The sequence below is a fragment of the Ciconia boyciana genome, chromosome 21, assembly GCF_034638445.1.
Source record: "Ciconia boyciana chromosome 21, ASM3463844v1, whole genome shotgun sequence".
NCBI classification, from domain to species: domain Eukaryota; kingdom Metazoa; phylum Chordata; class Aves; order Ciconiiformes; family Ciconiidae; genus Ciconia; species Ciconia boyciana.
This window is the reverse complement of record NC_132954.1, coordinates 3,658,677-3,683,655: the sequence shown is the minus strand read 5'-3', so window position 1 is coordinate 3,683,655 and position 24,979 is coordinate 3,658,677. Positions and strand designations below refer to the sequence as shown.

At 66.3% G+C, this 24,979-nt stretch overlaps 2 protein-coding genes across 7 annotated transcripts in view; both read right to left on the bottom strand.

The window, feature by feature from the left end:
- Nucleotides 1-5,004, bottom strand: part of AHDC1 (AT-hook DNA binding motif containing 1) — a 53,642-nt gene extending 48,638 nt beyond the window's left edge. Inside the window, exons 1-2 of one of the 5 annotated variants that reach the window (XM_072885059.1) lie at nucleotides 4,814-5,004; nucleotides 4,188-4,308 (exon numbers count right to left, since the gene is read on the bottom strand). Coding sequence is in view for 1 of the 5 variants with exons in the window: in XM_072885058.1 (XP_072741159.1) it covers nucleotides 4,188-4,323 (136 nt within the window). In the remaining 4 variants the exon portion in view is untranslated. Of the gene's footprint in view, nucleotides 1-2,635; nucleotides 2,745-4,187; nucleotides 4,380-4,577; nucleotides 4,699-4,813 lie in introns of those variants that run through there. The other 4 variants (XM_072885062.1, XM_072885063.1, XM_072885058.1 and 1 more) reach the window with 4 other exon arrangements.
- Nucleotides 5,005-12,569: 7,565 nt separating this feature from the next.
- On the bottom strand, nucleotides 12,570-24,423 carry FGR (FGR proto-oncogene, Src family tyrosine kinase). 2 transcript variants are annotated; one of them, XM_072885247.1, is made up of 13 exons: nucleotides 24,216-24,423; nucleotides 18,404-18,464; nucleotides 17,827-18,079; nucleotides 17,617-17,719; nucleotides 17,228-17,326; nucleotides 16,943-17,046; nucleotides 16,713-16,862; nucleotides 16,077-16,241; nucleotides 14,880-15,059; nucleotides 14,612-14,688; nucleotides 14,378-14,531; nucleotides 13,675-13,806; nucleotides 12,570-13,419 (listed from the first exon to the last, which is right to left on the bottom strand). In XM_072885247.1, the coding sequence occupies exons 3-13, from the start codon at nucleotides 18,065-18,067 to the stop codon at nucleotides 13,211-13,213; spliced, it is 1,614 nt and encodes a 537-aa protein (XP_072741348.1). In that variant the 5' UTR covers nucleotides 18,068-18,079; nucleotides 18,404-18,464; nucleotides 24,216-24,423; the 3' UTR covers nucleotides 12,570-13,210. The 2 variants fall into 2 exon arrangements, with proteins under 2 accessions (XP_072741348.1, XP_072741349.1); XM_072885248.1 differs by lacking the exon at nucleotides 16,077-16,241 and adding an exon at nucleotides 15,540-15,695.
- Between the last annotated feature and the right edge of the window lie 556 nt (nucleotides 24,424-24,979).

Here is a 24,979-nt window from a genome sequence, read left to right as displayed (position 1 = left end):
CACAGGGATGGGATGGGATGGGATGGGATGCTGCTCCCTCCGCCTGGAGCTCGTTTAGCGGCGGGAAGGGCAGAGGTTGGAGCCGGTGGATGCCAGAACTGCTTCGCTCTCCCTGCGAGAGGATCAATACCACATTTCGCCGCTCCCCCGTCTCCCCGCATCGCGCCAGGCCAGGCTGCAGGGCGTGCACGCCCGCGCGGGGTGGGCTTTGGCGTGGGGAGGGGGGTCCCCACCACCGTCTGTCCCTGTCCCCTTCACTGAGGGGGTGTTTCCGCCACAGTGGCACGTCCCCTGCCAGCACCTGCCCAGACCCACCATCACCCCCCAGCTCCACAAGCCAGCCCCATCCCTGCGCACCAAACCCTGCCTGCAACACGTGCCGATGCCTCCCGCTAACACCCCCTCCTCCCTGCCCGCACCCCACTTGACCCCCCGCACCCTCATCCAAGCACCCCACCGCGGCCCATCCGCCGCAGCCCCCCTGCGCCATGGCAGCTCATCACACCTCCCAGCCCAGCTCGGCATCCCCGGGGGGGGCTTCGCCCGGCCGCAGAGGGAGTCCCCGTCATGGCGGCACACGCCCGCCTTGTCACGGCCCCGCTGGCACGCAGGCATCCTACGTGCTCCAACAGGTGAGCCCCCGGGGCAGCGTTCCTGCCTGGGCCAGGAACTGTCCCCACCGGGCAGCCGGTTTGCAGGCATGTTCCTTCCCAGCACGTCCCTCCCTCCTTCCCCTCCGTATCCAGCCTCCCTCGGCCGGCGAAAGGGGGGAGCCGACAGATTTTAATGAGCTCCCCGGAGGCATCGCTCTGCACCCCCCCTCCCGCCTCTTCCCGCGCCCGGGAACCGATGCTCTGAAACACAACCCTCGGTGGCAAGCCTGGAAAAAAACCACAGGGCACATTTCCCCCCCCCGCCTTTCCCTCCTCGCCTCCCCCAGCTTTTTGCTCTCCTGCCGATGCCAAAGACCCAGCCGGGCTCTTGTGCTTTCACTCGCAGCTGCAGCTGCCGATTTTCGCTGTAAGCCCTTGTGCCTAGAAGGCCCAGAGCGAGGGATTCTGGGACGCGGTGATTGAAGACAGCACCAGCGCGGAGACCATTGCTCAGACTTTCCCTGTCTGTCGCCCCAACGCTCAACCCACAGAGAGGGAGGGGAAAAAAAAAAAAAAAAAAAAGGGAAAAAAAAAAGGAAAGAAAGGGAAAAAAATAAAAAGATGGAGAGGGAAAAAAAAAAAACGGACTGGCGCTCGCCCCTTCCCACCCACGCAGAGCGGCACGCTCCGCTGCGCCGGCACCGAGCGCCCCAGCCTTCGCCCGGGTCAGCCAGCCCACGGGGCCAGGGTGAGCTCCCCAGCCCCGCGACACCCCGACGAACTCCCGGCTGCTTCACTTTGCAACGCTAAATCTCACCGCAAGCGCGCCGGATCCCTCTGACCGTGCAGCCCGCCGTAAAACTCATGGCGGGCACCTTAGCGGCACCCCATTTGTTTCCCCTCTGTGTTATTTTGAAGGAAAAATAATAATAACGCAGCTTTCGAGCCACCGTTCGCTGCACAGGGTAAATATCAGGGTGCGGGTGCAAGGGGAGGCGATGCCGCAAGCGACGCCGGGTCCTCGTGCGAAGCCAGAACGCTCACCCGCGGCGGTGGGACCGTCAGGATGCACCCCGGAGCCAAGCAAACACCCCGAGCACATGCCACCGCGTCCCCTCTGCATGCAAAGGTCCCCGAGGGAGGGGGTCCCCAGCGCCTGGGTGCGCCTGGGGAAGGTCCCACGGGACCAAATACCTGCCCTCCAGCACACGCGCTAGGCCAAGGCATCGCTCAGCGTGGGCCCCCAAGGTGGAGCAGGAACAGCTCCAGCCCAGACAGACGGACATGCAGCGGGGAGCGGGAGAACCAGGCTGCATCCCTGCAGACCCCCATGCCGGCGAGAGGAGGGGGCCTGCAGAGCATCTCCCGGCCAGCCGAGCCCTTGCGCCCCGAGAACTGCCCCCGGCATCGCCGGCTCCCTGAGGACCACAGCCGGACCGCACGGCGCATCCCAGCTCCGAAGTTCGGCGGGCAGCGGGGCTGGGGAGGGGACGGCGGGGGGGACATCTGCAACGCATTCAGGGGCCATCCCGCATCCGGGCAGCCCGGCCACAGCCCAGCATCCAGCCGGCCGGCCCCGGGGGCGAGCCCTGCCCTATCGCCAGGCAAAAATGCCCCCCCCCTCATCCCGTCCCTCCTGCTGCCCCCCCCCACGCTCCCGTTAACGAGCCCGGAAGAAGGAAACAGCCCTCCCCACTGCTGCCCTGTTTACCAAGAGCTGGTTCCAAGCACTCGGGAGAATAGCAGGAGCATTTCAAGGCCCTGTTTCCACTCGGCTGACACACACTATTTATAGAAGCCCACAATTCTCCCAGAGCTTTCCTCGGGATCTCAGCAGAAATAGCCTGCCCCGGGTCTCTGCTGCCTCCTCTAAGGAGGCCAGGGCAGCGCCGGCCCCCCCAGGCTTCCCGTAACCTTCCACGGGCTTCCATCGCTTCTCCTCCGCCAGCCACCCCACTCCCGGCATGTCCTTGGCTACCCCGTCCCCGCCACGGTGTCAACCAATCGCCTCTCCCCCCCCTCAAAACCCCGGCCATCTCCACCTCCTGCCGGATCGGTTCCCGGCGGGTGCGCGGTGGCTCCGGCGGGTGCGCGGTGGCTCTGGCCGGCGTCCGCTCGCCGGATGACGGAGGGAGGGAACTGGACTGTGGTTCACAGGGAGGGGGGAGGCTGGCGGCCAGGCGAAAGCCACCTCCCGCCTGACTGCATCGGAGCGCGGCGGAGCCCCGGGGGACTCGCACCGGGGATGGAGTTGGCCTATTCAGGTTACAGAGACATGGCAGAGCGGAATTTGGCGCCACGCCATCCCTTCTCCAGCCCCCCCCTCCCCGCCCTCCTCTTCCCCCCCTCCCCACCACCACCACCACCCTCCCCTGCAAATTCCTCAGCCCAGCAGGAGAAGCCAGTGTAAGGGGACACCTGGGGGGAGGCCTGGGGGGGCCCCGATTCGGACCACGCGCCCCCAGCGTCCGCCAGCGCCTTGGGTCGAAAGCGAGCAAGCAGGATCCGTGCCCGTCGCCCCGGGGGTTCGCTTCTGCTCTCTGTCACGCCAGGATAAATCTGGAGCGACTCCACCGCGCGTCGGGGCTCACGGCGGCACACAATGAGCTCAGCCCGTGGCTTTCGGTGGCTGTTCTGGCAGCCACGGGCCGAGGGGCTGGATGCACGAGGCCACCCGGTCGCAGCCAGGGCCACGTCCTCCCCGGCACGTAAACAAGCGGGGACCCAGGTGTCTCCACCTGCCCCGGCCTTGGGGACACCAAACGCGTCCTCGGGGTGGGCAGAGGGTCCGGCGTTAGCGTGACCCCGTGGGGTGACTCCAGTCCCTGCCAAAGCCGCCGGTCCCCCGTGGTCCCCACTGCCGTGCAAGCACCGAGGGGCCGCGCCGGGTGGGAGGGGGGATTTAAATCAGCTGATCGATAAAAACAAATCAGAGGGGGGATGACAGGCACCGAAGCGACAACCGCTCGCCGAGCCCCGCGCCGCGGACCACGCAACTTCGCCGGCGGGGCTGGGGCGAGCCCCCACCCCCCCCTCCCCACATCCCCCGCGTCCGGGGCTGCCCCCCGCGGGCCAGCCCGCCGCTCCCCGGGGCCCGGTTGCCAGGGGAAGGGGGGTAGGATGCTCTGGCCCGGGGGGGCCCCCCACGTCCCCCGGGAAGCCCGGCTAACCCCAAACGTTGTTGACACGCTCCGCTCCGGCGGCGGCCTGCCTTCTAGCGGACAGAGCCCGCTCTGACAGCTGTCACTCAGCGCTCGCAGCCGGGGGCGGGGGGAGACGGCGGGGAGGGGGGGGGGGGGGCCGGCCAGGGGGGGGAGGCGGCCGAACTCGTGGAGATCGCAGCCCCCCACCCCGTCGGGGGCTCGCCCCGGCCCCCCCTCCCCGCCCGCCCCTCCCCGCCCCAAGTGCCATTAAACTCCTGCAATTTGGCACCAACTCGCCGCGCAACTTCAGCGGAGGGGACGGCGGGGAAGGGTGGGGGGGGCCCACGCCGCCTCCTTCCCCCCCCGTTCTGCCCGGAGGGGGTGTCCCGTGTGTCCTCCCCCCTCCCCGCCTCCCAGCCCCACACAAAGGCGGGGGGTCCCCGGTACTCACCCGCCGGCTGCTGCGCTCCGAGCCCCTCGGAGCCCGCCCGCTTGGGGAGGCTCCTGCCGTCCGGCGGGGCTGCCTCCTGACCGGCCGCGGGGGTCCCGGAGCCCTCGGCACCGCTCGCCACCTTCAACGAGAGCATTTCCAGCGCCTCCTGCTCACATTCTCCCCAGGCAACTCCGCTCCTGCCAGCCCGCCCCCTCCTCCGTCCCCTGCCTGCTCTTTCCTCTCCGCTTTCCTCCTTCCCTCTTCCCCCCCTCCACCCCTCTATTTTATTTTTTTCCGGGCTTTTCTCTCCCCTCTGCCGCTTAGCTTTTTTTTTTTTTTTTTCCCTCCTCTCTTTTTTTTTTTTTTTCCTCCTCTCTTTCCCCCCCCCCCCCTTCGCCTCTCACACACACAAAAGGCAGCGGAGCGGGAGGCGGAGGGGAACCGACCTCCCCTCTGCGCCTCCGCCGCTCGCCGCCTGCGGAAAGCAAAGAAAGACACAGCGCAGCAGAGCCCTGGCTTGCCGCTGCCTCCCCCCTTCCTCCTCCTCCTCCTCCTCCTCCTCCTCCTCCTCCTCCTCCTCCCTCTCCCTCCTCCTCCTCCTCCTCCTCCTCCTCCTCCTCCACCTCCTCCCCCCTCGCTCTTGCCTTCTGCCGCTCCCGGCTTTGTGGGGGCTGGGATAAAAGGGGGGGAGCGGAGCCGGCGGCGAGGCGCGCCCTGCCCCTCTCTCCTCTCCGTTCGCGGCGGGGACCGCGGCTCCGCTTCGCTCCGCTGTCAGCGGCACGGCCAGCATCCGGCACCCCGGGGAGCCGTGCAGCACCGCCGGGGCATGCCGGGCCTTGTAGTCCTTCCTTTCTTCCCCCCCCCTTCTTTTTTTTTTTTCCCCTCCTTCCTTTCCTCCCCCCCCCCCTCCGCCCCTCTTTCTCCTCCCCGCCGCTGCGAAGCGCGCAGGGAGGGGCGCAAACGGGCGCGCCTCCGTTGCGCGCTGCTTGAGGACGGGGATACAGGGGGCACCCAGGGGGGGCAAACCACCCGAAGGTGGTTTGCCCCCCCCCGGGGTGCCCCCCCGAGGTCCCAATGCACGGGGCATTGCTGCCCTCTCCCGGGTTGCACCCGCACTGCGCACCCCCCTCCCTGAGGTTGAGGGGGACACACACACACAGACACGACAGCCCCTGCAGCCCCCACCACAATCCGGGGTGCACATCTTCATCACCTTTTCCATCTCAGCACCCCTGTGCCCTCACGCACCCCCAAAGAGCCGCCCGAGCACCCCCTCTCCCTCTTTGGGTTGTTGTTTGTTTTTTTTTTTACTTTTAATAAATTTGTTTTTAAGCAAAAGCTCTGTCTGGGGCCTGGAAACTTCCCCGCTGTTTGGTAACACCTTGCTCATCCATGTTCTTTGGGGTACGGCGCTGTGTCCCCTCTCGGCCAGGTCCCAGAGGGGATGCCAGGAGGGCAGGTGGTGACCAAGGCCCCTTGGGACAGCGGTGGCAGAGTGGGGAGCTGCCCCCCAGCTCTCTGAGCACCCCAGTGACCTCCCTCCCCGTGGCTCCATGGAGCATCTCTCCAGCTCCTTCCCTCCAAGTCTCCGCCAATGTTAATGTTCCTGGAGCCAGGTAGATACAATATAATTAAAGTAGATAATACCACTGATGTTTGTTATGACATTGTGTTTTTGTGAGTGACGAGTGAAGGGTTAACTCCAGGGAATTGGGAATATTGCTTGGCTGCTAATAACACGTGAGTCATCGATGAAATAACACATGGGTGCAGTGAGAGACACAGCACCTGGCTTTACAAGCAGCCCTCCGCCTCGCCTGCCTGGTGCAGGTTGGGGTTTGATGCGTGTCTCTGGATCAACAGGCAGCGAGGAGCGAATCTGCACTCAGGATATGCGCTGGGCACCCCAGCTTCGCCGCTGGACTGGGATGAACTGGTGAGCCGGGGTCAAGCTAAGAGTTGTCTTCCAGCAGGGACCTATTGCACCCAAAAAGCCAGCAGCTCCGTCCCCGGGCTCTGGGCACCCCAACGGGATTGACGGGGATGGATCGGGGACCGGCTGGGCTCTGCGCACCCCGGATAAGGATGGGGACCAGTCTGCATCGCTCCTGGAAGCGGTGCGGAGAGAAGGCCTGGGCTCCAGCCCGGTCAGCAGAGGAATCTGCACACGCAGACAGGATCACTGCAATTGCTGGTGGCTGAGTGAGCAACTTTGCAGGCTTCCTCGTCCCCTCGCCCTGAATGTCAGCTTTGAATTTTCTTGCTATTTTTAGGGACGATTCAAAAAAACGAGGAGGATCCCTCCCTTCTCGCCTTGCAGGGCTTTGCGCCCTACAAATATTGCAAGCCCGTGTATTGCTGTACCTGCGTGTGCACCGGGGGAGCGGGACGGAGGGACGGGGGCAGCTGTCTTGCACGGGCAGGGAGAGAAGGAGGTCGTGCAAAAAAACATTACATTGCAAGCAGAACGGGTTAGAATGTAAAAGATTTATTAATTTAATCTGAAGCATTAAAAGGTCATGTATTAATCAAAGAGATGCTTAAAACTGTCAAAGTCCTTTGTCAGGTTTGAAGTGCATCTCTATAGTTATCATAAAATATATATATCCGTCTGGCATGGAGCCCTCGGCAGGGCTGGGAGCAGGGATGAGGAGCAGAGCGAGGCACTTTGCAGCAGGGTCCCTGCGGAGGGGCACCCGCGCTCCGGCCCTGCCAGGCTCCCGTGTGTGCTCAGCACCCCCACGCAGAGCTGGGTGCCTTGTGGCTCACCCCGCTTGTCCCCAGGCCTGGGTTTGTCCCCCCCTCAAGTCAGGCTCGTGTCCCGCGGTTGCCCCCAGCTCGGCTGCATGGGGTGGTTTGGGTTTGGGGTGCAGGTGGGGAGATGGATGCGATGGGTTTGGGAGTGGGGTCCTCCCCTCGTCCCGGGTTCGGCGAGCCACCCACGGGTGCAGGCAGCTCCCGGCCGTGGCAGGGGACATCGGGGCGGGGGAGCCATCCCCACGCCACCCGCGTCACAACTCCGCAGGTGCTCAGCCCCGCCGGTATCTCCTTTTACAGGGGGAGGGGGGTGGCAGAGGCAAGTCCCCAGGGCCACCCGGGTCACCCGGGCACCCTGTCCCCTCTCCCAGCCAAGTGCTGTGTCAGCAGCGTTGGCGTGGACTTACGCTACCATCTAGTGGCTGCTTTACCGAGCCGGGGCCACCGCTGTCCCCGGCTCTCAGCCCGTGTCCCTGCGCCCCGAGGGCGGCTGCCCCGGGAGTCCAAACCCCTCCCCAGCCCCCCCAAACCCGGGGGGCGAAGGCCCCGCTCGCCATCACCCTTGCCAGGATCAGGCCAGCGGGTGACCCGCCTGGGTTCGTCCCCCGAAAGCTCGGGTTGGCTTGGCTGGGTGGTGGACGCAGTCGGCACCCCGAAAGCCACCAGCTCCCCAGGGTGGAAGCAGGGGGTTTGGAGGCAGCAGGGTGCAGTGGGGTGCTGCGGAGGAGAGCTGGGGTGCACGGGCACAGGGGGGGCGAGGGGGACGGCAAAAGATGTTTGATGCATTGCTGGGGTGCGGGAGCTGCCTTTGTGGAGAGCGTGGTCTGGAGACCCCCATTGGTTTTGGGGGGGATCCTGCCCCTCCGGTGTCTGCGGAGGGTTGGGACCATCCAGATTTTACCCCGATAGATGTAAGCGGCAGAAAAGACCCATCCATCCTTGAATCCAGCCCCCTGCTGCCCCAGAGCAGCAGCAAAACCATCCTGGATTTCTCCCTAATTGCAATCATTTCTGAGCAGCCCCGAGCAGCACCGTGCCCTGGGCAGGGCAAGGCTCCTGCCGCGCCTTCTCCCCATCCACGCGCCGTGACCCGACTGTCCCCACACCTCACTTCACCCAAGAAACCTCCGTCCCCACGTCCTGCTGCTCCCCGGTTGCTGTCAGGGATGCTGCTGTGGCTGCTGCATGGCTCTTCCCAAACCTCAGTTGTTTTTTCCATGGAAAAAGGTGTCCCCTCCCAGTGACTGGTGCTGAGCTGCTGGGTGACTGCAGATAAATCCCCCTGTGCCTCAGTTTCCCCTACGGTGACACAGTCCCTGCAGGCCTGGACCAGCAGTCCCAAGCCTGGTCGAGCCTAAAACCACATTTTTGGCCATCTTCCACTGTTGTCTGGCCATCGCCGCCGCGGGGATGCGGCTCCAAGCCACGACCCAGGAGCTCTGTGGCTCTGCCAGCCCCTGGGGAGCTTGGGCCAGGGGGGACAGGGACAGACCCAGTCCCCAGGCCTGTTTTGGGTGGGGATGGCTCCTTCCCGACCACGAGGGAGACATGGCTCCCAGCAGCAGCTCGGGGCAAGGGGACCCCCCCGGGGAGGGCGGCAGTGCCGCGGCTCCCTCGTGCCAGGGTCTGCAGCGCCGGCCATCTGCAGCGGTCTCACACCTGCGCCCACCGCACGCTTGGCACCGGGTGGGCATGCTCGCTCCAGAACCCCCCACCCGCGAGCTCCCGCCGCGCTCGTGCGGACCGAGGCTGGCACGGTGCAGGCAGAGCAGCCAGCCGGAGCGGGACCGCGTGGGCTGGGCAGGCTCGGGCAGGGTTTGCAGGCAGGAGCAGGGAAGGCAGGCCTGGGCACGATGGGGATGGGGGGTCCTGCCGAGCATTGGGGGGGAACCTGACGCCGCAGCCTCCTGCTGGATTCGGCTGCAGGCAGGGCGAGGGCAGGGGAGGTGATCCTGAGCTGCTTTTGCCTCCTCTCCAGAAGATGCTGCGGGCAGGGCTCGGCTCTGCGGCGCTGCCTGCGATGCTGCAGGGACCGGTCAGCTGGGAGGGGAAGGGGCCAGAGCCCCCGGGTCTGGATGCTGAGCTTCGCCCTCGCCAGCACCCACAGCTCTGTTCCCTTCGAGCACCCAGTGCAGGCTCTGCAGCAAAAATGAGCCCTGCAGCACTTTTGGGGGGGGTCCCAGTCTCCTTCCCCACCTCCCCATCGCTCCTGGTTGGCGGCACCCCAGGGTCGACCCTGCCCTGGGCTGCCAGAAGCCTGTCAGTCCCTCCGTGCCTGGTCGATGCAGCCCAGCATTAACATAAAATCGATGTCCCCTCCCCTGCCCAGCCTGCGGTCACCCCAGGACGAAACCCTTTAACCCCTTCGCCCCTGCCTCAGGGCACCTGTGGGGGAGAGGGGGGAAGGACAGAAGGACAGAGGCCAGGACGGGGGTCCCTCCCTTCAGCCCCTTCACACAAGTCCCTGCAACCTTGGGCCCCACTCTCTGTCCCCAAGAGCTTTCACACTCATGACACCACAGACTGGGGACAGACCACGGGGACACGACCACGGTCCCGCAGGGGGGGACCGCTGCGGCACAACTGTGTTTAAAAGCACGTGGCCAAATCCACGCGGGTCCCCAGGGCACGGCACGGCCAGCACAAACCCTCTGACTCGGCCCTGACCCACTCCTGCCACTGGCACCGCTGGGGACGGGAGTCCTTGGCTGGGGACACGGTGGCATTGTTTCCCATCGGGAGGTCAGGATCCGGCCCAGGCTGTGGAGAGGCGAAAGCAAAGCATTAGGAGGGCAGCAGCAGGGAGCCCACACCACCAGCCTGCCCTTCCGTGCCCGGCCAGGCCTTGGATTTACATTTTTATTCCTTTTTAAGTGAATTTTGCGCTGGAGAGAATTGCCACGTTGGCAGCCCGGTAGAGCGAGGGGCTGATCCTGCTCGCTGCTGCCCCGGTGTAACCCCGCTGGGCAGCCGGACCGTGGTGGGCTCAGCCCCTCCGAATGCCCAACCAGGCAGGAACAGGCAGGAACCAGGCAGGAACAGGGATCGAGTCGGGGCTTGGGGTGCTGGCACAGCCGGGGCCCGGCACACCGGGGTCCATCCGGCAGCGTCCATCAGTCCGTCACACCCCGGATGGAGGGGCTGCCTGCGAGCGCAGCGAAGGCGATGGCGAGCCTTCCTCCCCGTCGGTGCCTAGCTGCTCCCTCCTCCCACCCGCCTCCGCTTTCCAGCTCTCTTCTCTCCACAGGTGCCCGCCATGGCCGTGCAGCCGCATCCATCTCCTCCCCGAGCCAGCACCGAGCAGCCGCGGCTGGAGGCTGCTGCCTGGCCCCCCCCGCCACAGCCGGGGTGCGCAGGGTTGGGGTCCCCGTGGCATCCTCTATGAAACCTCCAGCTGCAATTAAGCGGGAGACTTTAATCACTGGGGCTGAGCCACAGATGGACCCTGCTCAGTGCCGCTGCTCGGGGGCACGGGGTGCCAGGGGGGCATGGGGGGCACGGGGGACACGGCTCTGCTTTGTTTCCCCAAGCGGGGCTATGCCTGGCTCGGAAAACAGGGGGTGAACCAGGGTGCTCCCCCCGGCTGGAGGGCTCTGCCCGCCACGCGGGGCTGGAGAGGGACAGCACACGTGTCCCCACAGGCCTGGGGACAAGGGACACATCCCACAGGCGAGATGCGTGCGCCTCACCCAAGGCGAGTGGGGTTTTGGGGTGCCGGGCGTGTGTCAGAGCCTGCGTGCCAAGTGCCGGGGGAGCGCGTGTGCGTGCACCGAGTACCGGGGGTGCGTGTGCGCGCGCACAGAGCTGCGGGCAGGGTTGCACCGAGCGCACGCGTGTGCACGCCCAGGACACGTGCGCACCGAACACACGGGTGCGCACACCAAGCACGGGGCGATACGAGGCAGGGGGGGTGGCACAGCCCCAGGCCCCAGAGCCGCCCGGGGGGGGTGACGGAGACGCTGCCGTGCCCGTGGGGTGCCCCTGGGTGCCCAGCCCCAGGCGTGGGGCGGCCGGAGCCGGTGGCTGCAATCTGGCACCGGGGCCTCTGCCCACCGTGGGCCGGTGCCAACCGCCTCCTCGCCTCGGCTGGCGGTGCCACGCAATCTGCTCTCCTCGCCTGGCCCCCCCAGCCCCGGGCACCGTGCCACGCTGCCCAGCCAAGCCTGGCCGGGGGCCTGGCCCTTCCCGCAGGGATTTTTCCGTGGGATGGGGAAGGCGGGCAGCCGCATCCAGCCCCGCTCCGCTGCACGCCCCCGTTCCCCCGGGGATTTGCAGCCCTTGTAGGAGCTGGGGTGAGGCAGGAGCTGGGGAGGTGCCCGGCGGTGCCCAGGGACAGTGGCATGTCCCCAAGCCCCCCGCATGTCCCCAGACCCGCTGGCATCGGCCCTGTGCTCCCCTCCCCACCTGCCCGGGGCCTCTTCCCCCCAGCCTGAGCCCCCCCTGGATGGGGCTGGGGCCAGTCCCCCCTTCCCACCAGTGCTGGGGAATTCATTAGCCGGCCACAGCTGGGCCCTGCTGGGGAGGCCAAGCTGCGAGGAAAATTAACCTCTTCCTCCCCAGCCTCCGAGCACAGGACCCCCCACCAGCACACAGAGGAGGGGGCCAGCAGCTCTTCCCGGCCAGACACTGCCCAGGGACCCCCCCCCGCTAATTAAACCCAGGCTGCTGCCTCATTAACGCACGTGTCGGGGAGGCAGCGGGAGGGGACGGTCCCCGCTGTGGGGGTGCTGGATGCGGAGAGGGGCTGCGGGGTGCCCTGTGTGGGGGCAGCTTTGCAAACCCAAATGCTTCCCAACCCCACTTTTCCAGGTTTTTATTTGCAAGGGGAAGCTGGTGGTGCAGCCCTCAATGGCCGGGGGGGGCAGGGGGGGGCCTTTCTCTGCTCTCCCTCATGGAGGGGGCCCCCCAGCCCGGGGTATGTCTGTGCCCTGGGGCTGGAGGGGGTGAGGATACGGCCCTCAGTCCTGCCTTGACCCAACCTGGGAGCCCCCCTGGGTGGCGATGGGTGCCCCCACCCCAAATCTTGCAAACCAGGGTTGTCCCCCCAGCTCTAGCACCCCCCTCAACCCCCCCCCGGATGGTGCCTATACCCCACTGGGGCAGCCCCACTTCCCGAGGGGGGGCAGAAGGACCCACGCTCCCCCCACTTGTTAGAAAGGTTTTATTTCTCTTTATTTACAGACTGGATTTAAAAAAAAATAAACAACAAATCCCTCCCTGTCCCTTTCCTCACCCCCCCAGGATGGCACTGCCCACCCACAGCCCTGCCCCATGGGTGCAGGGGAGCTTTTGGCCACGGGGAGCAGGGCTGGGGCCAAGCCTGGGACTACAGGCATCCCCCCCCAGGAAAGGGGGTGCCCGGGGGAGCAGCTGGCCCCCAGGAGCCAGCCAGCAGGGTGGCATCCCCCCCTCCAGTGCCATCACATTCACATTGCGCCCCAAGTCCCCCCACCAGCCCCTGATAATGCTTGCCGCAGGAGTTTCAGCCAAGCTGCAGCTGGGACCCCCCCAAGCACTGCAGGGTGACCCATCCTGTACCCCCTCCCGCCCCACACAGGGCAGCAGGAAACAGCCCCGGGGCAGAGCTGCCCCCTGTAGCCTGGACCCTGGGCCCCCCAGGACCCCTTGTCCCCCCCCCCAGTGCAAGCAGAGGCTTATGGCTTTCAGATTTGGCTCTACTATAAGGAGAGGAGATAAAAGGGGGGAGCAAGGCGATCCCCCAAATACAGGGATCCCTGGGGGTGAGGTGGCCTCTGGAGTAAGAGGTATAAAATCTTATAACTTAAAGATGATATAAAGGAGGGGGGGTTGAGGTGACCTTCCCCAGGTCAGTGCCAGGATTTGGGGGGCTGAACACCCCCCAGGTGCGCAGAGCTGAGCTGGGGGAGAGGAGATTGGGGTTGGCATGGGGAGGCACCCCCCCCCCCCGAGGCCTCTGCTGCTGCGGGGGGCTAGGGGTGGCTGGGGGGCACGGAGGGGTACCCCACCCTCCTCCCCCCAGCCAAAGCACTTCTCAGGTTCAAAGCTGGGTGTGAAGGCAACGAGAGCGGAGCCAGGGGGGAAGGGGGGCTGGGGTGGGGGGCACAGCTTTGCCCCTTCTCTGAGTCCAAAATCTTTGTGCAAAGCCCCCTGCCCTCCCCGGGGCATCCTGAGCACCCCCGACAGGCGTTTTGGGGTGGGGTGGGGGGGGCACAGGCAAAGGGAGCAACAACCACCCTGCAAAAAGGTGGGAGATTTGCCCAAAAGCCACCCCAGAGCCCGGCTGGGGGGGTGCCAGCGCTGGGTCACTGGTTGTCCCCCGGCTGGTACTGGGGCTCGGTGGCGGTGAAGTAGTCCTCGAGGAAGGACTGGAGGTACTCGAAGGTGGGGCGCTCCTCGGGCTCCCGCTTCCAGCACTGCACCATCACCTCGTGCAGGGACCCGGGGCAGTTGCCCGGGCACTGCATGCGGTAGCCCCGCTCCACCTGCTCCAGCACCTCCCGGTTGTTCATCCCTGTGTGATAAAGAGCTCTCCCTCAGCAACCAGCACCCCCATGGGACAAGTCAGTGGGGAAACTGAGGCACGCTGAGGAATGCAGCGGCATCGCCCCGTGGTTTGGATAGGGAGCCCAGCTTAGCGCTGGTCTCTCTGATGGGGAAACTGAGGCACGGGGCAAGCCTCGGGGGCGGCAGCGCTGGGGAGGGTCAGTCCCTGCCCTGCCTGCACCCCACTGCCCAGCCTGCCCCAAGGGTGCCCACTGCGCTGTACCTGGGTAGGGCACCCGGCCTTTGGTCACCAGCTCGGTCAGGAGGATGCCGAAGGACCAGACATCCGACTTGATGGTGAACTTCCCAAACAGCGCGGCCTCCGGGGCCGTCCACTTGATGGGGAACTTGGCACCTGCAAGGGGAGGCAGGTGAGCCATCGCTGGGGCACCCCGCTGCACCCGCACCCGGGGTACCCCCCACCTGGGGCACCCAGCACTGGGGACACCCGCACTCGAGGCACTCTGTACCTGGGGTACCCCACACGTGGGGCACCCAGCTCTAGGGGTACCCTAGAGGTATCCGAGGATACCCAATTCCCTGGGATACCCATCAATTGGGGTACCCCCCATCACCCAGGGTACACATCCCCTCAAGCACCCATCCCCTGGGGCACCTATCACCCAGGACACCTCTCCCCTGGGGTACCCATCAACTGGGGTACCCATCCTCTGGGGTAACCCCTATCACCCAGGGTACGCATCCTCTCGAGCACCCATCCCCTGGGGCAGCCAGCACCCAGGACACCCATCCCCTGGGGTACCCATCCTCTGGCGTACCCATTCTCTGGGGCACCCATCACCCGGGGCACCCATCACCCAGGACACCCAGCACTGGGGGTGACCAGCTCCAGGCCCAGGGTGGGACGCAGCACGGAGGGGACAGGGCAGCGGTCCCCGCAGCAGCGGGGCACCAAGCCGGCTCACCCTGGCGCGCCGTGTACTCATTGTCCTCGATGAGGCGAGCGAGGCCGAAGTCAGCGATCTTGCACACCAGGTTGTCTCCCACCAGGATGTTGGCAGCGCGGAGGTCCCGGTGGATGTAGTTCATCCGCTCAATGTAGGCCATGCCCGCCGCGATCTGGGTGGGGGGAAGCAGTGAGGACCCCCTGGATGCACCCGCTGGGGGGGTGCACCCCCCCGTGCCAGCCTCCCCGGTACCTGGGCAGCCATGTCCACCAGCTGGGGCAGCTTCAGATAGCGACCGTCCCCATCCTTTAGGAAATCCAGCAAGCTGCCTGCGGGCAGAGGGTGCCAGTCAAAGCACCTGAGAGCCAGCCATGCCCACCCAAGGGTGCCCTCCCCTGCAAGCCCCCAGCCCTGGGAGCAGCTCCCTGCCCGCCCCGGCCGTGCCTAGGCAGGGTGATGCTTGCAGAAGAGCGGGAGGAAGAAAAGCTGGGGTGTCCCCCGGGCAGTGCCCACCGCTCACCCTGGCTCATGAACTCGGTGACGATGTAGATGGGCTCCTCCGACACCACGGCGTAGAGCTGCACCAGCTTGTCGTGCCGCAGCCGCTTCATGATCTGAGCCTCCTCCAGGAAGGCCTCGGGCGACATGGTGCCCGGCTTCAGCGTCTTCACCGCCACCTTCGTGGTGCCATTCCACATGCCTGGGCCGGGGAGACGGTGTCACCGTGAGCCCAGGGGACAGCCGGCCTCAGCAGGGCCGGGATGGAGGGGTGCATGGATGGAGGGGCGTGTGGATGGCGGGGTGCATGGACGGCGGGGTGCATGGGTGCATGCGTGCATGGATGGCTGGATGGGGGGATGGATGGATGGATGCATGCATGCATGGATGGAGGAGCAAGGAAATCAGGGCAGGGCAAGGAAGGGGCATGACACCACCATACCCCACCGAGGACAAGGAGTCCCTCTCGCCCCGTGGCGTGGGGATAAGGCACCCGTGAGCTCATCTCCTAATGCCAGCCTTACCCCATTCCCCATCCCTCCACGGGGGAGCCTGTGCCAAGCTGCCATCTCCCCCACAGCACCGGGTACTGCCTGGCACCCCACGACGCTGCCTGCCGGGGCAGGACCGGACTGCTCCTGCCCCCCGCGCCCCCCGCCCTGGCCGGCTGGGCCAGCCTTACCCATCCACACGTCTCCGAAACATCCCATGCCGAGTTTCTTGTCGAGGGTGATGGATTCCCGCGCTATCTCCCAGGCGTCCTTAGCTAATCCCAGGGTCTGGGGCTTCATAGCGGGGCACGCGCGGGTTAGCAGATGGCACAACCCGTCGTTATACTCTGCAGGGGCAGGGGCAGGGAGGGGAGGAGGGAGGGAGGGGGTGCGATGGGATGAATGCAGCATGCACGCCGAGCGGAGGGAGCACGGGGCGCCGGAGGAAGAGGATGACGAAGAGGGAACCCCCCCCGGCCTGGTATCATCTCCTGTTCGTGGTCCCATCTGAAATGGGGGGGCTGCTTGCCCACGCAGGGACGTCATGGGGCATCCTGGGGTACCCGTTGTGACCCCAGAGCAGGACATGGGACATTTCCCCATGCCGGCAAACTGGTGTCACTCAGCCTGTCCCAGCAGGCAGGAGCCCTTCCCCGGGAGGGTGCCAGGCCTGGGGGTGCCCCCGCCGCCCCCCTGCCGCTCGCCCCGGCTTGTCCGCCGGGCCCTACCCATCCAGACTTCCCCGAACTGCCCGTTGCCCAGCTTCTTGAGGAGCTGGAGGGACTCGCGGGGGATCTCCCACACGTCTTTGGTTTTGACCGAGAGGTCGGCCAGCTTGGGCGTTCCCTTGTGGCACGGCACGGCCAGGCGGCAGCACAGCCCGGCTGCCCGCTCTGCGGCACCGGGGCCGGGGGGGGGACAGGCGTCAGCCCTGGGTGCCGACCCCCACCGGCCCTTTGCCCCCACCCGCTGCCCCGGGCATCGCCCGGGCTCCTGCGTGAGCCAGCCACCCCCCAACATGCACACACAGAAATGGGGTGTACCCCCCTCCATCCCCGCATCCCCTCGGGCTGGGCCGGACCCCCAATCCCCCCCGCTGTGCCTGGGGAGCGGCTGATGCCCACCCACACCCAGGGGCTATTTACCTTCTCCGGAGAGGCCGGGTGCTCCCTGCACCCAGGACATGGAAGAGGGGGGACCCCCAGGTGGTCCCCCTAATGCCACCACCAGAACAGCCCCCTCCTTCTCCAGTTAAACCCAGTTAGCCCAGCCGGCTATCTCTTGCCAAAGGGTCTCCTGGGCTTTTCCCACCCCTCCCCATCCCCACCGTGCTGCCCCCCGCCACGCCCCCCATCCCACCCTACCTATATAGTGCTGGACCAGCTGCTGGACGGTGTCGAACTGGGCGCGGGTGGTGATGTAGTAGCCCCCGTTGTCCAGTTTCCGAATCTTATAGTGCTTCACGTGGTCTCCCTTGGCCTCGTCCCAGTCCCGGATGGAGAGGGAGTAGGCACCTACATGGGGACATGAGTCAGGGTGGGTCAGGGAGGGACGCGGGGGGCAGCCCCCGCTGTCCCCGTCCCTGTCCCCGTACCTTTCGTCGTCTCGCTCTCCCGGATGAGGAAGGTGCCCCTGCAGTTGCCGTGGCACAGGAGCTGCCGCTCCGCATCCTTGCGCCCGATTTTCCCAAAGTACCACCTGCCACGGGGCCGGGATCAGTGCTGGGAGGGCACCGTCGAGGGGCACCCATGGGGACCCTGTGCCACGGCCCCTTGCCAGCACCGTGGCACTGCCAGGGCTCACCAGGGGTGCCAAGACACCCGGGCTCAAGGCAGACAGGGTCGGGGTCCCCCTCCTTCCCTGTCCCCCCCCAACTCACTCTTCTGCCTGGATAGAGTCCACGGGGGCCACGTAGTTGCTGGGGATGTAGCCCGTGGTGCCTGAGCTCAGCGACCTGGCCTCCCACCAGTCACCCTCCCTGGGGAAAGAGGAACCGAGAGTGAGGAGGAGGGACAGATGGATGGACCTGGCCACCCTCCCCACACACAGCACCCCCAGACCCTGCTCTCCCCCGCCATGGAGGGCGCCCATGCCTGGGTTGCTGCTGAGACCGCCCAACTCATGCCACAAGTGGCCCTGGTTCTCTTGGTATCCAGCAATGGAGCTGAGGCACAGCCTGGGTCCTGCGGGGGGTACCCGCGGCATGGAGGCACCTCCCCGGGGTGGCGTGTGGGGGCTGGGGGTGGCAGAGGGTCCGGGGGGGCTCACGTGTTGTTGATGATGTGGAATTTCTCCCCTTTCTGGAAGGTCAGGTCGTCCTCTGTCCTGGCCTCGTAGTCGTACAGGGCGACGAAGAGCGTCACGCCCCCGCCTGCGGCACACGGAGGGGACCGCGGTGAGCCCCCAGGTCCCCCCCGGTGCTGCAGGGGTGCAGCCAGACCTCCACCCCCCCCCCCCAGCACCCAGCTCCCCGCTAACCTGTGATGCCCCCGCTCCGCATTTGCAGCGTGTTGGAGGTGAAGATCCCCGGCCCCGTGAAGGACGGAGCCGAGGGCACCGCCGCGCCATGGAAGTTGTTGAAGTCAGGGATGCGGGTGAAGATGGCACCCGGCTGCGTGGGGTCGGGGTCGTACTGGGAGGCGGGGGGTGGGGGGGACCCCACCTCACCCCCCACCTGCCCTTTGCCAGACCCCTTCTCTTTGCAGTGCACACAGCCCATCCTGGGCACGGCCTGTGGGACAGAGGGACTGTGAGCCCCGCGCCGCCCCGGCAGGGCACACGCGTGTGCACATGTGTGTGCACACATGGTCCCCATTAGAGGCACCGGCGTGCATGCATGAGCCCCTGCCCACCCCACCCCAGCCCCGGGAGGAGTGGGGTCCCGCCATCCTCTGGGACAGCAAGCTGGGTGCCTGTGCTCTGACATGGGGACACCAGGGTCCCAATGGGCACTGCCACCGGCAGGGACCAGGCTGTGAGGAGGGCTGTGCTGCCCGGGGGACCCAGCGTCCCCCCGGCACCCATGGGTGCTCCCCTTCACGGCAACCCCACTCACTGTGACAGCTCCTCGGGTCACTTCAGCTGCTCCATGTCACCTCGGGGAGGAGAAGAGGCACCTGTGGACACCGGGGAGGGCATCAGGTGGAGGGCAAGAGTCCTGCCTGGGCCGCAACAGCCCTGCCATGGGCTGAAACACCCCTCCAAGGGCTGCAGCAGCCCTGCTTGGGCTGCAACACCCCTCCAAGGGCTGCAACACCTCTGCCATGGGCTGCAACAGCCCTGCACAGGCTGTAACACCCCTGCACGAGCTAAAACACCCCTGCATGGGCTGCAATACCCCTGCATGGGCTGCAACACCCCTGCCATGGACCTAGATACCCCTCCAAGGGCTGAAACACCTCTGCCATGGGCTGAAATACCCCTGCACGGGCTGCAACACCCCTGCACGAGCTAAAACACCCCTGCACAGGATGCAACACCCCTGCACAAGCTAAAACACCCCTGCACGGGCTGTAACACCCCTGCACAAGCTAAAACACCCCTGCACAGGCTGCAACACCCCTGCACAGGCTGCAACACCCCGGCACGGGATGCAATACCCCTGCATGGGCTGAAATACCCCTGCACAGGCTGCAACACCCCTGCACGAGCTAAAACACCCGCGCACGGAATGCAATACCCCTGCATGGGCTGCAACACCCCTGCCATGGACTTAGATACCCCTCCAAGGGCTGAAACACCTCTGCCATGGGCTGAAATACCCCTGCACGGGCTGCAACACCCCTGCACAAGCTAAAACACCCCTGCACGAGCTAAAACACCCCTGCATGGGCTGTAACACCCCTGCCATGGACTTAGATACCCCTCCAAGGGCTCAAACACCTCTGCCATGGGCTGAAATACCCCTGCACGGGCTGTAACACCCCTGCACAAGCTAAAACACCCCTGCATGGGCTGCAACACCCCTGCCATGGACCTAGATACTCCTCCAAGGGCTGAAACACCTCTGCCATGGGCTGAAATACCCCTGCACGGGCTGCAACACCCCTGCACGAGCTAAAACACCCCTGCACAGGATGCAACACCCCTGCACAAGCTAAAACACCCCTGCACGGGCTGTAACACCCCTGCACAAGCTAAAACACCCCTGCACAGGCTGCAACACCCCTGCACAGGCTGCAACACCCCTGCACGGGATGCAATACCCCTGCATGGGCTGAAATACCCCTGCACGGGCTGCAACACCCCTGCACGAGCTAAAACACCCGCGCACGGAATGCAATACCCCTGCATGGGCTGCAACACCCCTGCCATGGACTTAGATACCCCTCCAAGGGCTGAAACACCTCTGCCATGGGCTGAAATACCCCTGCTCGGGCTGCAACACCCCTGCACGAGCTGAAACAACCCTGCATGGGCTGCAACACCCCTGCACGGGCTGTAACACCCCTGCACAAGCTAAAACACCCCTGCATGAGCTAAAACACCCCTGCACGGGATGCAACACCTCTGCATGGGCTGTAATACCCCTGCACGAGCTAAAACACCCCTGCACGGGCTGTAACACCCCTGCCATGGACTTAGATACCCCTCCAAGGGCTCAAACACCTCTGCCATGGGCTGAAATACCCCTGCACGGGCTGCAACACCCCTGCACAAGCTAAAACACCCCTGCATGGGCTGCAATACCCCTGCACGGGCTGAAACCCCTCTGGCATCGGCTGAAATACCCCTGCACAGGCTGCAACACCCCTTCACGGGCTGCAACACCCCTGCACAAGCTAAAACACCCCTGCATGGGCTGTAACACCCCTGCACAAGCGAAAACACCCCTGCACGGGCTGCAACACCCCTGCACCGGCTGAAACCACATCCTTCAGTGGGTTTTTCTCCTGCCGTGTCCTCAATACACCGATCACCTCCCTCCAAGGGGAGACAAATCCCCTGGCTGCCCCAAGGCTGGAGGGAGCCAGGCTGGGTGGAAAGGGGCCCTCAAAGTGTCCCCGTCCCTGTCCCCTCCGCTGAGCAGGGGAACTGGTGTCTTGGGGGAGGAAGGGCCCTGCTCGCCTTGCTGCGGTTGGGGCTACGCTCAGCAGCGAAGGTGTCGCGGAGGAGGAGGAGGAAATCGGACATCTCCCGTTGTGGTTGCAGAGACATTTCTATCCCCAGCCCTGTCACCTCCCCTGGGTGCTAGCCACCCACTTACACCAGTCTGCCCAGTTTGGACTGGACAGAGCTTTCCGGTGGAGGGCTCTGCAGCGATTCGGCAGAGCTCGCCCTGTCTCCAGCCTGAGAGCGGAGGGAAGGTGCCGTGAAGCCGTGCTTTGCCTGGCAGCCATGTCCTGTCCCCTGCGCTCCAGAGAGCATGAGGAGACAGAGGTTTTGGGGCGGATGAGACGTTTCAGGCAGTTTTCCCCCGTCACGATCTTTGATTCACTTTCCTCTCTCTCGGTGGGGGGTGGAAAGGGCCTGGCTCTCCCCCTCCTACCTTCGCTTTCGACACCAGCAGTGTGGCAAGGCCGCGGCCGTTGCAGATGGGACAGCGTTGCCAAATCCGAGAGGGCTTGCCCGGTTGAGTTTTTTATTTTTGCTGACAATAAGCGGCTATTTCAGCTGACAAACATCCCCAGCTCTTGCAAACCCTGTCCCCTCTGAGTAGGAATCACCCGCCCCGTTGCTGGCATCGCGCTCAGAAACTTCCCATTTTGCTGAATTTCGGTGCCGAGGGCAGCGGCATTGCTGCCACAGCTGCCGGCAGGGATCGGGCAAGCAAGGATCATCTTCTAGGCAAGCACGAGCCTGAAATATCGCAGCACCGTGGGGTTCAGCCACTGCTCGTGCCGTGCCCAGCCACCGCGCAGCAGCCTTGCACCCACGCTTCCCCTTCTCCGGGCACCCACAAAACGCCCGAGCTGGTCCCTGCCACCTCCCAAGGGGGCAGGGTGGCACGAAAACAGTCCCCTTGCTGCATCCTTGGGGAGGGGGTGCAGCCAGCCCCGTGTCCGATGGCTGCGTGCTGGCGTCCGGCCCCGGCTCTCCCGAAAAGGAGCTGCTTGGAGCCTGGGAGCAGATGGCAACCAAGCCTTTCCCGCACCACTTCCACCGGCACTGGTCCCGGCTGAGCTGCCAGCTCCCGCCCTGCGCTGAGACCCAGCCAACTTGTCACCCCCGCCACTGCCCCCGCCCCGCCGGGCATGGCTGGGTGTGATGCAGCCGCGTCCCCGGCCGCCCGTCCATCTGCTCCCCGGCCCCCCCGGGACATGGGGCAGCTCAGCCCCATCCCCGGCTCCAAGCCGGAGCGCGATGTCCCGGCGCACGCTGGTGTCACCCTGCATGTCACCCCCAGTGCTGAGGCACCCCGTGGGGATCCCCCCCATCCCCTGCCTCCGTTTCCCTCTGGGGAATAACGGCGATGGAGGGGTCAGGCTCTGGGGGGACGCAGCCGCGCGGAGAGATACGGGGGCTGCGGGAAATGTCACGCACCTGGTGCCATGGGGACAAGCCAGGGTGGCATTTGCCAGGCTGAGGGGGGGTCCCTGGCACCTGGGCATGTCACGGCTCCCCAGGGAGCACGCAGGCAGCAGAGGGGCAGCTGCTGGAGGAACCCAGCCAGCACCTACGCAGCGGGAAGAGGAATCAGCAGGAGCACGGCATGGGGGAGGAGGGGGAGGAAGAGGGTAGTGCTGCGGCCGCCAAGGGGAACCTCAGGGCTGGCAGGATCCCAGGCCCTGGGGACGGTGGCAGCTGGGGAGACCAGGCAGGGACCACAGCAGGGCGAAGCGGTGGCTGCAGCCCCTTGGGTACCCCGTGCCCCTGCCGTGCCTTGTCCCACCCCCCTCACCCTGCATGTGTGTGTGGCCCTGCACCCTGGTGGCTCTGGCCACCCTGCCACAGCCTCCCTGGGGGAAGAGGAACCGAGATTGCTGCACAGCCCAGCCCAGAGCCCGCCCGGGCTCCTCCACCGCCCCCTGGCTCTGGAGCTCCCTGGTCCCAGGGGGGAAACTGAGGCACGAGCAGCTGCAGTGCAGGAGGGGAAGGTGCCTCATTTTAGGTGGCTCATGAGGACACACAACGCTGAGCCGTGAGCCCATCCCATGCCCAGGACCCCACAGACCTGGGGAGGGGACGAGAGGACACATCCTGCCTCACCACCGCCCGGCGCGGTGGCAGACGGTGGCACGTCCCTGCTCCTCCCCTGCTGCCGCCAGCCCTGAGTCCAGCCCTGCGACCCAGAGTCAGGGCCCTGGGGCAGAGCCCTGCTCCTGCTCCAGTCCCCCCAGTTCACCCAGTGCCTGGCAAGTCCCCTGCAGCTCCCAGCAGAGCATGGCAGCCCCTGGCCCGGCTCGGCCCCGGTGGGAGCGGGTTTCCCGAGGACGGGGGTTGCGAGGAGGGATGGGGAGGGTCCTGCTGCGGCCGGAGACACCCCCATCACGACCATACGGCTCCAGACCACCGCGAGACGCGGGGACACCGGCAGAGGCGGCGGGATGGGATGCAATGCTCCGCTGGGGACATGCAGATGGGGTGACAGCCACAAGAGGATCCCCCAAGCGTGGGTTTCCCGGTGGGGCGTCCCACACTGGTTGGGGCACGTAGGGGGCTGGAAGCGCCAGCCGTGCCCGTCGGCAACGCGGCGGTGGCACGGCGCTGTTCCCGGGCACACGCCAGCAGTGATGCCCACAGGGACACCCCTTCCCCAGCCTGCCCGTGAGCAGGACAGGGTCCAAAGGGGGCTGCTGGACCCCAAAACCAGCTGTGCTCTGCCTGGGCATGGCCAGCGCTCAGCCGGCATTGTCTGTGTGCCAGCCCCAGGAGGTGGCAGGGCACTGCCCCCCCGCCAATATCCCAGGGAAGAAGAGGAAGGACTCGCCAGCCCCCCAAAAGTGATCTGCCCCCACAAGCCCACCCGCCAGCGACCGGGCCCATGGCAGGGGGTGTCCCCTTGCCCCCCGCCCTAGGAAGAGATGCTGTGGCAGAGGCACACCCCCCCCCCCCCGGCCTCCCAGCCCCATCGCTGGCTGGGAAAGCAGGATTTCCGCTGGAAGAAGAGCAATTCCCGGATCCGAGGGGCTGCAGGGGCGGAGGGAGGGAGCCGGCCAGGGCTCCAAATACAATGTCCCGGGAGGAGCGGGGCGGGGAGGGAATTGTGCAGGGCAGGAAGCGGCGAGTTCCTGTCCCTCCTTGGGACACACCAAGGACCTGGAACGAGGCAGAGCTGCAGGGAGCGGGGGGAGCACCCGCTCCAGCCAGGGCCTGAGCCCCCCGCAGCTGCCCCCAGCCCTGGCTGGGGAGAGCTCAGCCCCCGGCATCCCCCCGCGAGTGCTTGCTGGGCTGGCACGCCGTGGGCACCTGCAGGGCCGGGGGGAGCAGGTGTGTCCCCCCCCACGCCGGCGTCCCCAAGGTCCGGCACCATTTGTCTCCGCAGCCTCCCCGCTGCGGCGTCGTCACCGATTAGTGCCAGGAGGGCGAGCTGGAGCTGGCGGCTGCCCACAGCTTTCCACGCACCACGGCCCCGGGTGTGCTGCCCCCCCACTGACCTGCTGCCCCCCAGGACAGGGAGCACGGGGGTCTCCTGCTTCCCCCCCCCAGGCTCATTGCAGAGGCTGGCGTTGCCCAAGGGGGAGCGGTGAGGGCAGGGCTCGGTGGCAGCCCCCCGGCAGCCCCCCGCTGGGGACACGGGCCCCTCTGTCCCCATGGCTCAGTGCCCCGTCCCACCCTGGACCCAGAGCCACCCCCCGCATGGGGGGGGGAGCTCTCAGCACCACCCCAGCACACAGCAAGGGGATTAAGGGACACCCCCCATTGCAGGGGGCAGAGCCCCCCAGCCGTGCACCCACGCCCCACGCAGCCCCGTGCATCCCTCCTACCGTCAGCCCTCCTGCTCTGGCTCGCATGGACCCTCACTCCCACGCTGCCCCCGGCTCCCGGCAGGACCGCAGGCTGGGGTGCCACCGCAGCACCCCGAACCACCTGGCGCTGGGGGCCGGGGTGTCGAGGCGGGTGGCAGGGCAGGGCAGGGCGAGGTGGGTGCCGTGGGGAGAGCGGGAGCGCCTGTGCGCACGTTTCCCCTGTCTCTTCGGCAGCTCTCGCAACCGAGCAAGAGCTTCCCCTCCCCTCGCCCCCCCTTCCTCCCCGCGCTCCCAGCAATGGTTCATTGTACCAGCCAGCCCAGCCGGGGCGGCCGCCGGCTCACCCTCCAGCATCGCTCACCGGGGCCCACCGCCTGCCCGTGGAGGTGGCGTGGGGGGGGGACAGGCTGGCATCAAGGGGACCCTGGTCCCCAGGCAGCACAGGGGGCACTGCTGCGGCTCCCCGGGGGAGCCTGCTGGGATTTACAGGGTGCGCGTGGGGATACCCGGCCCTGTGGGATCCAGCTCCGCTCCCCGAGGCAGCCTGTGCCAGGCTGGGGTGCTGCCTGCACCCATCCCGAGACAGAGCCCGGCATCGCCCCATCGCCCCCGTGACTCCCCCCGAGCCAGCATCCTCGGGCAGGGGACGGCACGGGGACAGCATATCGCAAACGGGGGGCTGTGACCCTGCGAGGGGCAGGAATAAGGCGACCCTCTGATGGCAGAGCACACGCAGCAGCTGCCTGTCCTCCTGGCACGGGGTCCCTGCCGCGGCGGCTCTG